Consider the following 13,896-nt stretch of genomic DNA (forward strand, 5'->3'; position numbering starts at 1 on the left):
ATATTTCAAAATATGAACTCTCTGGAAGGTTTGATCATTGAATCATTTCGATACTTATGGATTCCTAGTGGATTCCTTCCAATAGCTACAAATCGAGAAATTTGGAAATGTAATAGAAGGATGAAACAGAACATTAAATTCTAAAGACAGTTGATGGATGAGAGCAAAACATTCTTTTTAGCTGGGCAGGAGGAGATCTTCACCACTCCATTGTTAAGAGAATTCATTCTTTAGCAGATTCTGTTGAAGGATGCCTGATTCAATATTTGAATGGCTCACAGTGTCATGAGATTAGCAAAGGACAAAATTGAAGAAGGATATAAATCAATTTTTAGATTCTAAAGCCAGGGAATTCCTGGCCACTTTTGCGAGTTGGGAGCATCCACATGGAAAGTTTGGATTCAAGCATCAATGGAAACAATATGTGAAAGTAGGAAGCCTGGTTCGCCACATGGCTTACTGTGTTGTTGCTCTACATGGCTCCCTTCGTTCAGAACATCAGGTACCAAACAGAAATCAACTGGCATTCAAGAATCCTTCTGCCCATATGGTGGGCAAGGAAGTGGTAGATATTCTTCATGAGTTAGCTAAGAGCATAAAATGTATGAAACAATGCAAACCCAGAGAAGCCATGAGGGAGAATTTGTATGTTGCAATTGAAGAAATGCATACTTCATTCTGTTTCCTGCCAAGAGTGTGTTATCAAATCCAGTCATTGTATAAACCATATCAAAGCAACCCAAATCTTTTAGAAGCCACTAACATCCATGGAAATCCTACACAACAATCCTCACAAACAAAGGAAGTCATGCAAGGATTGAAAGATATAAATGTTAGGAACCTGTGTGTTCCTTCTGTTTATTTTGTTAGAGTAGTGTTGTTGGATGCATATGCTTTGTAAGTCGTCCCGTGAGTATATTTTATTATCCCACATGCATAGGTAGTATTACTTTTCTAGATCGTACCCAGTATATAAGAATAGGTTGAGGCCCTTGATGGGCACGGACGAATTTATTGTATTGAGCTTGCTCAAAGGAGGTTACCCCCTCGAAGTGGCCTGCGATCAGTAGATTCATTCTGAGTTCTGCTATCACTTTGTATTCTGTTATTTCGAGCATTCTCACGATATTGCTATAAGGAGGTTCTTCACATCTGGTATCAGAGCACTCTCTTGGGCTCGCTGGGTGGAAATTACATCAAATTTTTTTTCTGTCGTGGCCTTTAGGTTCCTCTCACTTCTAATATCTCTTTTTATTGCAATAACTCTTTTCAGTTGTTCTGTCTGTGAGTGAATTTTTCTAGTCGACTGTTCAAAAAAAAAAAAAAAAGAGTAAAACTTTTTCTATTTTTTAGTCGTAGCTTCCTTGTTTGCTTTCTGTTTCTGCTCATACTTCCGCAGAACGTCTGCAATATCATTTCGCATACTTCCTTCCTTGGCGACCCAACCCCAAATTTTACATATCAAAGCCCTAAATCCCTCATTTATCTAATTTTAGGGTTTGCCCTATCTTTTTCACCTCTCATCCAATCGCCACCAAACTGAGCCACAAGATTCAATTCCTCATTTTGCTCCCTTATCCCTCTTAGACTGTTCGCCTCATTTCGCCTCCCTACCCTTGAAACCCTCATTTTTCTTTTTCCCTTGTCCCCAGATAGTCTCCCACCACCCGTCGAACACCCATTTCCTATATGAGTTTTACCCAAATCCAAGTTTGCCGTAACTAAAAAATTTTTTGTTTCTCATCTTCTACCCATTCCAAAAAAAAAAAAAAAAAAAAAAAAAAAAAAAAAAAACCTTGTTTTATGGTTGTTACGCGTACAGGAGCAAAAATCATGGAAGAGGAAATTGCATCCCTCAAAACCAAACTTCAAGATCTGGATGACAAAATTCTGGGTCTTAACTTTCAGCAGTCAGCCATGAGCCGAAACCATTCAGGAGATACTGAGTCCTCTTCTGGCAATTTCCGTGGACCAAAGCTTGATTTTCCACGCTTCGATGGTTCTGATCCGACTGGATGGATCTATAGGGCAGAGCAGTATTTCAGCTTGCATAATACTTTGGATAACCACAAAGTCCCCCTTGCATCTTTTCATTTGGAACATGAAGCTCTTCAATGGTTCCGTTGGTACATCAAGGCTAATGTAGGCCCAACGTGGAGAGAATTGTGCACCCTCATTTTGGAGCGCTTTGGCCCTAGTTCCTTTGATGATTTCATAGGAGCACTAACTAAACTGCATCAAACAGGCACTGTAAGAGAATACCAGACAGAGTTTGAAAAATTAGCTAATCACACAGAGGGCTTGTCTGATGAATTCTTCCGTAGTTGTTTTGTCAGTGGTCTGAAGGATGCACTTCGCTCAGAAGTCAAAATGTTTCGACCTACTACAATGATGGAAGCCCTTGGGTTGGCTAAGTTAGCGGAAGACAAGATTAGTGCTCTACAATGCTCCAGATCTAATTTTGTTCCATTCAGAAATACAGGTTCTCACAACCCTCCAGTCATACCAGCTCCCAGAACTACTCCGATCAAGCACTTGTCTGAAACAGAGATGCGAGTCAGGTGAGACAAAGGGCTTTGTTATAATTGTGATGAGAAATGGTCTCGGGGCCATAGATGTGTTCAGCAAAAGCTCTATCTCTTGGATGTGGATTCTCCACCGGAACTGGAAGAATATGTAGATGCTCAGGAAACAGTGGATGATGAGGTTGAGCCTCACCAGCCTGAACCTCCTTCACCAGAAGCTCCACCAGAGATATCTGTCCATGCTTTGGCAGGAGTCACTACTCCACAAACCATGCGGGTCCAGGGTTTCTTCAAGAAGATCCCTCTTACTATACTCATTGATTCTGGTAGCACTCATAACTTCATTGATCCACGAATAGCCAAACAGGCTGATTGCTTTATCCATCCCTGCTCTAGCTTTGAAGTCATGATTGCCAATGGGGGCACTTTACCTTGTAAAGGGAAATGTCGCAATGTGCGTCTCTCTATTGGAGATTATAACATGCGCTCTGACATGTTTGCCTTACCCTTAGGTGGCTGTGATGTGGTTTTGGGTGCCCAATGGTTACGCACTCTTGGCCCCATTCTCTGGGATTTTGCTGAACTTTGGATGCAGTTTTCAGCCGAGGGGCACCAACACACTTTGAAAGGCTTACAACCAGGGTCTCTCAGCATCATCAGTTCACACCGTATGGAAAAACTTCTTAAGAAGAATTCACATGGTGTCATCGCTCAGCTCCATTCCATTCAGATGCAGCCATCAGCAGTCTCTAGCACTCCTGCCGATCTCCAACACATTTTGGACAAGTATTCTGGTATATTTGCTGAACCTGTGGGATTACCTCCTTCTCGTCCAGAGGACCACCGTATTCAGCTCCTTCCTGGTAGTGTTCCGCCCAACATCAGGCCCTACCGCTACCCATTTCATCAGAAGACCGAAATCGAGATACTTGTCCGTGACTTACTGAAGCAAGGAATTATTCGTCCTAGTACCAGTTCCTTTTCTTCTCCAGTTCTGCTTGTTCGCAAAAAAGATGGGTCATGGCGACTCTGCATTGATTTTCGAGCACTTAATCATCTCACTATAAAGGACAAGTTTCCCATTCCAATTGTTGATGAACTTCTTGATGAACTTCATGGGGCTCATTTTTTCTCCAAGTTAGATCTTCGTTCTGGGTATCATCAAATTCGGGTTAATGAGGAGGATATACCTAAAACTGCCTTCTGCACACATGATGGTCACTATGAATTTTTAGTCATGCCCTTTGGCCTCACGAATGCTCCTTCAACATTTTAGGCAGTGATGAATAACATATTTCGACCATACCTCCGGAAATTCATTCTGGTCTTCTTTGATGATATCCTCATATATAGCAAAACTTGGGCTGAGCATCTCCATCATCTGGAGCTTGTCTTGCAACTTCTCTCTGATCATCAACTCTGTGCAAAACTATCTAAATGTGTGTTTGGCCAGGAGGAAGTGGAGTATCTCGGGCATATTGTTGCACACCATGGAGTGCGGGTGGATCCTACAAAAATAGATGCCATGAAAACTTGGCCGCATCCTAAAACTCTCAAGAGCCTTCGGGGTTTTTTGGGGTTGACTGGCTACTACCGCAAGTTTGTCAAAGATTACGGGAAAATTGCAGCACCATTGACAGCTCTCTTAAAAAAGGATGCCTTCTCCTGGACCCCTGTTGCTGAGACTGCATTTGAACAACTGAAACAGGCTATGTGCAGTACACCTGTTCTCGCGATGCCAGATTTTTCCAAACCCTTCACTATTGAGAGTGATGCTTGCGGCAATGGATTGGGTGCTGTTCTCCTGCAAGATGACCATCCTATTGCGTTCACTAGCAAAGCCCTCTCTGGTAAGAATCTAGCCCTCTCTACTTATGAAAAAGAAATGATGGCTATTTTGCATGCTGTACAGAAGTGGCGGCCATACCTCTTAGGGAGTCATTTTTGCATCAGAACCGATCACCAAAGTCTGAAATACTTCCTGGAACAACGGGTATCCTCTCCTACACAACAGAAATGGGTCAGCAAACTCATGGGGTATGATTATGAGATCACCTACAAGAAGGGTAAGGAGAATATTGTGGCAGATGCTCTTTCTCGCACATTTGATAATCAAGCTTCCCTTTCCGCTATTTCTATGCCCATTCCCAATTGGTTAGCGTCTGTTCAGCAGGGCTATGACAGTGACTCTTCTTTATCTCAAATCATTCACCAGCTAGCCAATAATCCTTCTGCTATACCACATTACTCTTGGGATGGTGCTTCTCTTCGATACAAGGGTCGGCTAGTGCTTCCTCAGAACCCAGCTCTACATCAGGCTATTTTTTATGAACTCCATGCTTCTCCTTCAGCAGGGCACTCAGGCTTCCTCAAAACTTATGAGCGAGCAAGGAGAAACTTCTTTTGGAAAGGGATGAAACAGACGATTCAACAGATGGTGGCTGAATGTGATACTTGCCAACGCCACAAGGGTGAAACGACCCTCCTTCCTGGCTTGCTCGAACCATTGCCCATCCCTACACGGATTTGGACTGATATTTCTATGGATTTCATTGAAGGGCTTCCTAAATCCGGTGGCAAGATAGTGATCTTGGTTGTGGTTGATCGTCTCTCGAAATATAGTCACTTTTGTGCCCTCAGCCACCCCTATACTGCCTCCTCTGTTGCACAAATCTTCATGGACCAGATATTTCGTCTTCATGGACTCCCTTCTTCCATTGTCTCTGATCGTGATGCAACTTTTACCAGTCATTTTTGGACTGAACTGTTTCAGAAAACTGGCACCAAACTGAAGATGAGTTCGGGCTATCACCCACAAACTGATGGTCAAACTGAAATTGTCAATAAATGCTTGGAAACTTATCTTCGTTGCTTCACTTCCGAACAGCAACATCAGTGGGCCAAGTGGCTCCCTTTAGCTGAATGGTGGTACAATACCTCTTACCACACTGCCTCTAAAATGACTCCATATGAAGCAGTCTATGGTCAGGCACCTCTAGTGCTCCTTCCCTACACTCCCAACAGCTCACCAGTCCAGGCAGTTGACATAGTTCTCCGCAGCAGGGATCAGATTCTTCGTACCTTACAGGATAATCTTCACATGGCCCGTAATCGGATGAAACAGCAAGCAGATCAACACTGTTCTGAGCGCTCATTTCAAGTTGGGGATATGGTTTTTCTTCGTCTACAACCATACAAACAATCCTCCCTAAAGCTGAAAGGGCGTCATAAGCTGGCTCCAAAATTTTATGGGCCTTATAAGGTTCTGCAGAAGATTGGTTCAGTTGCTTATAAACTGGAACTTCCTCCTTCTTCCCGCATTCATCCAGTCTTTCATGTTTCTTGTCTAAAGAAAGTTCTGGGTACCACTGTCAGAGCACAAACTACTCTCCCTGAAATGGATACGGAAGGATCCATTATCCTGGAGCCGGTGGCAATCATTGACCAGCGCACTCGCTAGCTTCGCTCTCGCTCCATCTCTGAGGTCTTGATTCAGTGGCATGGCATGCAACCAGAGGATGCTACCTGGGAACCCCTTCTTCAGATTCAACAACATTTTCCACACCTTAAGCTTTGAGGACAAAGCTTTTTTCTAAGGGAGAGGGGATGTTAGGAACCTGTGTGTTCCTTCTGTTTATTTTGTTAGAGTAGTGTTGTTGGACGCATATGCTTTGTAAGTCGTCCCGTGAGTATATTTTATTATCCCACATGCATAGGTAGTATTACTTTTCTAGATCGTACCCAGTATATAAGAATAGGTTGAGGCCCTTGATGGGCACGGACGAATTTATTGTATTGAGCTTGCTCAAAGGAGGTTACCCCCTCGAAGTGGCCTGCGATCAGTAGATTCATTCTGAGTTCTGCTATCACTTTGTATTCTGTTATTTCGAGCATTCTCACGATATTGCTATAAGGAGGTTCTTCACAATAAATGCCCATGTTGTCAACATAATTTCAACTAAATCCAAAGGGAAAGAAGAATACAAATCAGAATCAAGTAACGTGGGTATGAAGGAACAAAGTGGGCTTGCGGTTATTCAAGAGCAATAGTTATAATGATACAGAATATTTGTAAAATAGTATGATTAAAATTTGTGCTGATGAGTTTGAGTAGGAGTTATGATAAAAGATTCTCGAAGACAAACCGAAGGCGTTGGAAGATTCTAGTGACATGTACCACTAAGTTAATTTCCAAATAACAGGACAAGGCCATAAGAGAAAATTGTTCTATTGAGCAAGGAAATGAATTTCATTTTCCATCCAAATGAAAAGGCCATGTGTCATGGAATAGAGAGGATTTTATTTTTCTTAAGGCAGTTACAAAACTGAAAAGTCAGGACCATTTTAAGATTCAGTTTTATGAAACCGAAAAGCCATCATAAGGAGAGCTGAACAAGCATCTTGAGGGAGGCTATTTATGGTAAATCTTTTTCTTAGAGAAAGGGGTCGGCAAATTGTTGGTATGAAGGGAGATTGCAGAGACAATCATGCTTGGTGTCAATTCTTTACTGTCCAGGGGGTTCTTCTTTTTTCGACATACAATCAGAGAGCTGGAGCAAGGAGAGGAACACATTTAATTTCTATATTTTTCGTTTCTTGCATTTGCAGGGTTTTCTATTCCATTTTTGTAATAGATTTGATACTGACTTGTAAGTAATAATGATCAGAGCATCATTATTTGCTATGTTCATAATAAAGACAGATCTTTTGTTAAATCAGAGAGTTTAAAAGGGGTTTTTATGATTATTCGCAATCAGAGAGTTGCATTAATCAATTTTGGGCATTATCTTACACCTTAGAATTGGATAGCAAATGTGTTGTGGATAATAAGTGTTTGCAGCCATTTCTATTACAAGAACCCAAATAGACGACCTTCTGTTCTAATTTCATTTACATTGCATTTGCATTTGCATTCATTGAATTCATATTGCATCATCAATGCCGAGGAGTCATAAGATGTGTGAGTTCTCGAAGTTGGCTAGGTTTAGGATCTAAATTTTGCCTGAGTTAATCTTGCCTAGGATTGACTTGATTTTCCTCTTTCGTTCTCGGGTTAAGAATGCACCCAGTTAGTTTAGGCAATAAAACAAATTCATTGCATATCATTTCATAAGGGAGTTGTACCTTCCAATTCAGAGGAAATCTATCAATCTCATGATAGATTATCCAACTGTTGGCATCTAATTGTTCTTTCAGATTTGGGCATTTTGAGAATTTATTTAAAAGGACAATCTGTTTACCAACATAATTAAAAAGGATCGACTAGCTAAATATGCTATAATCGTCCTTAGAGACTAGTATTGTATAGATATAAAGGCATATGGCCAGACCTCTTTAGTTTGAAAAAAATTGACCTACAAGAAATGTATAAAAATGTAACTTGGGACGAAAAGTTAATTATCCAACATATCCATGATATTATGATGTATCAAGATTTAGACAGTTTATTTCTCAAATTTTTTTTAATTAATTAATTGTTGTCACTTAATTCATTTATTTGAATTTATAGACGACCAAAAAGAAAAAAGAGAAAGAAAACCTTATTCTTAGACATGGATCCCATAAGAGGGGCTTGGGCTCTATAGTTGTGGAGCTCTATAGTTGTGGAGCGGTAGCTCCATGATAATTTTTTAAGGGATGCTTAAGGTTTAATTGGAATCTTTTTCCTACAAAATAGAAGCCTCAAAGATTTAACCCTCCAAACATGTAAAAAAAAAGTGGGATTAGATTTAGCAATGATAAAAAAACTCAAAATCTCAAAATATAAAATCGTTACAGCCTCCAAAAGGGCAAAAACCAAGACGCTTCTTTGAATAGTTTCTCACAATATGGGAGGTATATATCTATGGTACAAATTCCATCCCAGTGGACATACCATCTAAAAAATCCAAGCCAAGGCTTTAAGTTTAGATTTTCAATTTAGCCAAGATGAATTTGTTGTAGCTTTTGATGGAAGCAATCCTCTCAAAGACATGTTATCATTGAGCATCAGAAGCATTACAAAATCCACTAGTTCAAGTTTTTCAAAACTGATTCTCAAATTCAGACTCCCCAATTCAATTCTTCCACTGACCATTAAGTTTCCTGAGAGTTCTGGCCAGACATATCATACCAAGTTAGTAGTACCCAAAAGATCCAAATATATATTTCAAATCCATGTATGTTTAACCAAATCCTCATACGATCCCAGAAAGCTACTTATCTCTGCAAAACCTCAGAATTACTTAATGTCTACAGCAACCCTCTTCGAAGACCACGAGTCTTCACCGGTACCCATTTACGTAAATGCAAAAAATTTGGGTTCTGCGAGTGCCCTAGCTCTGTGGTTGAGAACCCGGATGCCTTCATTAGCATTTAGCTCGTGGGGAATCGAACCCGGGACCAAGAACGTAACAAATCTCTGGGTGGAATTGATAGAGGGCGAAATAACTCTGGAGGATTCTTGCCCTCCAAAGCGCACTGTCAATGTTGCAAGCGTCAACATAAGGAATGCCAATGGTAGTTTTTTAATGGAGTCATACCAAGAAATGGATGATGGGACCATTAGGGTTCGAAACCGACCACTTTCTGAAAAAATGAAGGCAGGGGAAACCGTGGAGGAGGGTTGCTTGAGGGGTATATTTGAAGAATTGGGTCCTGTTCTTGGGGTACCTGAGAGGGTTAATTTGGTGATGGGTTCTTATGAGAAGCAGGTGGAAGAGAGAGATTCTATGTCCTATCCTGGCTTGATGACGTGTTATGTCGTGCATTCTGTGGAGGCTGTCATAACTGGGTTGCCTGATAGTGATTTTTGTACCGACGAAGATGAAGATGGAAGGATGAATGGCGCTGATACATGCTCTAGAGAAAGGGCCATTGGTGTGAAGAGACATTTCTGGAAGTGGGTGTCCGAGAAGGGAGAATAAAGAGAAGGAAATGGGTATTAATTGATACTGTTTATCCTTTTGCCTTTGAATTTGTTATGCCCCAGTTGTTATTTGAAATTCAAGTACCATTGAAAACGAGTTTTTTTGGCTCTGTATATGAGTTTTAGCGAGCCATATGTTGTTTTTTATTTAGTGGAGATTCTAACATATGTGAATACTTATAGTAATGCCCGCCCATGGTAAATTTTGAACAATGATCATTTATCTTTGTGATTTCCTTTGTTCAGGATGCTCCATTTTCCCATAATTCAACCAGCATTGAACATTGTATCTGAGGAAAAGGTTTCTAGTTGGCAATCAATATGTTTATTTTTTAAATGATTTGGAAATTTAGTGAATGATAGCATTTATTCCAATTTGAAATGGATTTATGAGGTTGAGCAGTAGTCCTTTTTTGTAGCTTCTTGTTACTCAAATCTGAAAATTTGGCATTCTTGCAGCATTCTTTTGTCTCTACTTTTATAGCATAGGGTGCGCTTGGAAAATGAAGTGTGCATTAGGAAGCAAACAATGATTTCACATAAGAAGTAAGCAATGTTTTCAATCACATGGATTTCTACTGCGATATGTAAACGATGTTTTCATAATGACATGGATTTCTACTGAGATGTGATAAATCTTGTTGAAACTGCTATAGTTGTAATGGAATAGACGATGTCAGCACTTTATAAAGCTATAGCTATTTCATAGTAACGAATTTATGTAGGACTGGATCGTTTGAAGTGTGATTTTATTGTTCTTGATAAATCATGGACAAATTTAAAATGCTGCCTTTAATACGGAGTGATGTAAGCTCGACTCCATTATCATGATTTGATTGATCATGCTCTTATCTGACATGTACTTCTTAACTTTTAGTCCACAACATTGCTATTTAGCAAGTCAAGTTTTGGGCTGCTTTCGTACATTCAAAGCTTTAACTTCTACCAGTTATTTCTATGCTCTTCCCAAAGAATTAAAATGTAATGGAATCATTTCTTTTCATTTTAAACAGAAATATGTGCTAACATTCTATACACTTGTAAACAGAAGTTTATTGCTTAAAATGGCTCGACTTCTAGTACATGGCAATGTTTATTGTATATATACATCTTTAACAACTTTCATTTTATCGAATATCCTTGTTTGGTTCATATTTTGATATTTGTGAAACTGTTTCGAACATGGATGCCTTTGAACATGATCATGGGGCTGGAGAGAATGAAATTAATCAGAAGCAACAGTCATAGATGTGGAGAAACTGTCCATTAAGATTAGGCTTCCCACTTTTCACCAAAACATTCTTCATTCATTGTTACTGTCATTTGTCACAATGGAAACCCTGAGTGGACAAGGAAAAATGCAGACCCAGTTGCTACACCTATCTTGGCATCTCATGGTCAAAATTCTACCTTATTAAGGTCATGCTTTTTGGCTTGCTCTTCATTCAGAATCTGAAGTACATTTATATTCTGATCAACTTTAGTAAGCTTCATAATTTTTCTATTTCCCACATTGACATTCTAATAGGCTAGTAACGTCTGATGTTGTCCTTCAACAGGCTCAGAAGTGCATCATTGACAGTCTCAATATCTGACAGCTAGGAGTAAATGACTGCTTCCTGTACCCATATTTGACCTTTGCTTTGATTGGAAATAGTCTGCCTTCAGTGTCTGACTCCATATATTACAAGAGTATGTCTCCATTGCTGCAAAGAGATAAATTGTGATGATTTTTTAGTCTATCCTCAATACTACGCACTTCTGATGTGTCCCAAGCAAGGTAGGGTCCTTTTGTCTGTTATTACTTTTCTGTTGAAGCCTATGACTGATTTTCTGAAAGGGACTCATACTTCCTGTAGTACAGTCCAGAAAAATATAGGAACCCTTAATATGTACAACCATTTTCTACACATTTTATGCTTTAATATTGAACAAATGCCTATATCATATACTCTGTTTTAGATTTTTCAACTGGGGCCTCCTTCAGGGTTATCACTTTGTGAGAAAATGAATAACATATGTATCAAAGTTCAAACCATGTTTGATTAGAGCAGGCCCCATATAGGAGAATGCTGCTCAGTCCTCCTTTTTAAACCGAATGCATTACTATATACTTGTGTATGAACCTGATCTCCGTTGCCATCTTCTGGAAGAATCGATCTTGCAAGACTATAATTTGAGTGGCACCAGTAATCTTTATCAGAACTTGTAATTCGCTTTTGCATGGCATGCAAAAGGAGGTGGAGCTCGATATTATGTCAGCATCCTAGGTATTCCTTCAATAATAATGAGTTCTCGTTGGTAAATGGTATACTGGTAAAAACATCTTGTGTTGATGCAAGATTATTTGAATAAAATTCAGTTTCAGTTGGCCTAGTGGATTAGCCATCAGAATTGAGTGCAGAGAAATATTGGAGGAAGCCAAGTAATGATTTGTTGATCAGTGATGTATCAGAGCAGGGATGAATGTCACAAATGGAAGCAGTCATAGCTCACTACTTCAGCAATGCCCAAAATCGTCATTTCTGAAAAAGTAGCAGAATCCAAATTTTTAGGATGCTGAATTGGTTATCCTTTGGTTCCCTTAAGGAATATGTTTCAGTTCCTCCTGTTGACTTGTGCTCATCTTGGCATAAATATACTCATTGATCCATGTTCTAAGTTTGTTGGAGGCAGAGCTCACAAGAAGCTTGAATTACAGTCCAATCAGATACTTGGAAATTTAAAAAAGTTTGCCCATTGCGCTGTTTAATGAGTTAGCATGGTTTTGTAGTCATTTACTAAGTGCAAATTGGGGGAGTCCTTTGTTGTAGGTGTTCATAGTGGCCCTTAACGAGGTGTTGAACTTGTACATATAAATGACAATGTTACAGTCTTGATGGGGCTTACTTGACGTGAGAAGATCCATGGAGTCCTGTAAGATGTTCCAGAGGTCTTCATGAAGGGAATTCCCCTTGGGCCTGTTTGGCGAGCGGAATACAAGTGGAATAGGCATATGTAAATTCCAAAAATTTTGAATTCCTTGTTTGGATGCACCAAAATGGAATTCGAATACGAAGTAAAATAGGAATATGTATTCCAATTTTGGCCCAAAAATGGGGTTTTGCAATTCCACCCAAATAGGTGTTATTGGAATACGTATTCCTATTCCACTTTTTTTAATTTTAGAAAACATAATTTTTGGGGTTTGCGAATTCTCATCAAATATTGGCTAACCAAATAGAGAACAGGAATACGTAGCCCCATTTTCTATTCCAGAATATGTATTCCTATTCCCCTATTCCCATTCCGCTAGCCAAACGGGCCCCTTGTGTTCCTTTATTGATATTTGATTGTTGTAGAGTTTTTTCTCTAATTAAATATTTCTCGGGTATGTTTTTTGTGTTTATATTTTTCTCATGTGATGTTGCTTTCCAATACTTTTATTATTCTTTTGGATGGCGTGTTTGTAATATCTCAAAGCAAGTAGAGAAAATTTGGCTGCATTCAAGTCTAAGGATAATTGTATGATTCATGCTCTTGGTTGCACTCTGGATTTGTAGATTGGTTGCTGTTAAGCATTTATTTGTCTATTGTGGCAATGTTTGGTAAGTAGGGATATCTTTGTTGATTATGTATAACATGTAGTTGCAATTTTTTTTTTATCGACATAAGTTTTAGATTAAACAGTTTTTAAATATGGAGAGTATTGAAACATGTTCTATTTTATTCAAATATTTCTGAAATGTCATTTTGATTGAGCTTGGATTATTTGAAATATATCTTTATGGATTGTACTCAGATGTTAAATTCCTGAATGTTATCCAAATCTTATTTAATTGCATTTCAAATACAAAGTATATACCCAGTGTCTTTGTCATTCTCGTAGCCCAAAAGGTCAAGAAGTGCTCTCCGACAGTGGGGAGAAAAGGAGGGTCATTTCCCTAGGAGATCCTGCATTTGATTCCTTTTCATTCTTAAATAACAAATTTTCCTCTCTTGGGAATGAGGATGGTATGCAAACTGGTTTATGATGAATTTTCTCTCATGGAATGTGCGGGGGCTAATAGACCTCCCTAAAAAATATTTTGTTCATGATACTAGGCATAGGATTGGTAATCTTGATGTTCTTTGCCTTCAAGAAGTCAAAGTTGTTGGGTTTCTTCTCCATTCAGCCTACTATGTTACATGGTCGGATAGTGCCATTTTTTCTTTCCAGCATGAACCTGGTAGAGGTGATGGTGTTACTCTTCTCTCACCTAGCTTACTTTCTTTAGTTATTTCACATGGTTTTGATCCAATGCAAAGAATTGTGTGGATTTTGTTGTCTTATCAAAATCATTCTTTTGGTATTGCTAATGTTTATGCTCCTAATGATGTCGTGGATCGTTCACATGTGTGGCGTTGGATGGCAGATCATTTTCCATTTTCTATCCTGGTGCTTTGTGGGGACTTTAATATAGTTGAGCTAGCCATTGATAAAGA

The 13,896-nt window shown here is 39.2% G+C and overlaps 1 protein-coding gene across 1 annotated transcript; it reads left to right on the forward strand.

Annotated features, from left to right (window-relative positions):
* The first annotated feature begins 8,329 nt into the window (after positions 1-8,329).
* Positions 8,330-9,769, forward strand: LOC149531616 (RING-H2 zinc finger protein). Its single transcript, XM_089810368.1, has one exon. The coding sequence runs from the start codon at positions 8,498-8,500 to the stop codon at positions 9,428-9,430; it is 933 nt and encodes a 310-aa protein (XP_089666494.1). The 5' UTR covers positions 8,330-8,497; the 3' UTR covers positions 9,431-9,769.
* The last annotated feature ends 4,127 nt before the right edge of the window (positions 9,770-13,896 follow it).

The sequence above is a fragment of the Cupressus sempervirens genome, chromosome 11 (assembly GCF_028749045.1).
Source record: "Cupressus sempervirens isolate cs-2001-9-10 chromosome 11, ASM2874904v1, whole genome shotgun sequence".
In the NCBI taxonomy this organism is placed as follows: domain Eukaryota; kingdom Viridiplantae; phylum Streptophyta; class Pinopsida; order Cupressales; family Cupressaceae; genus Cupressus; species Cupressus sempervirens.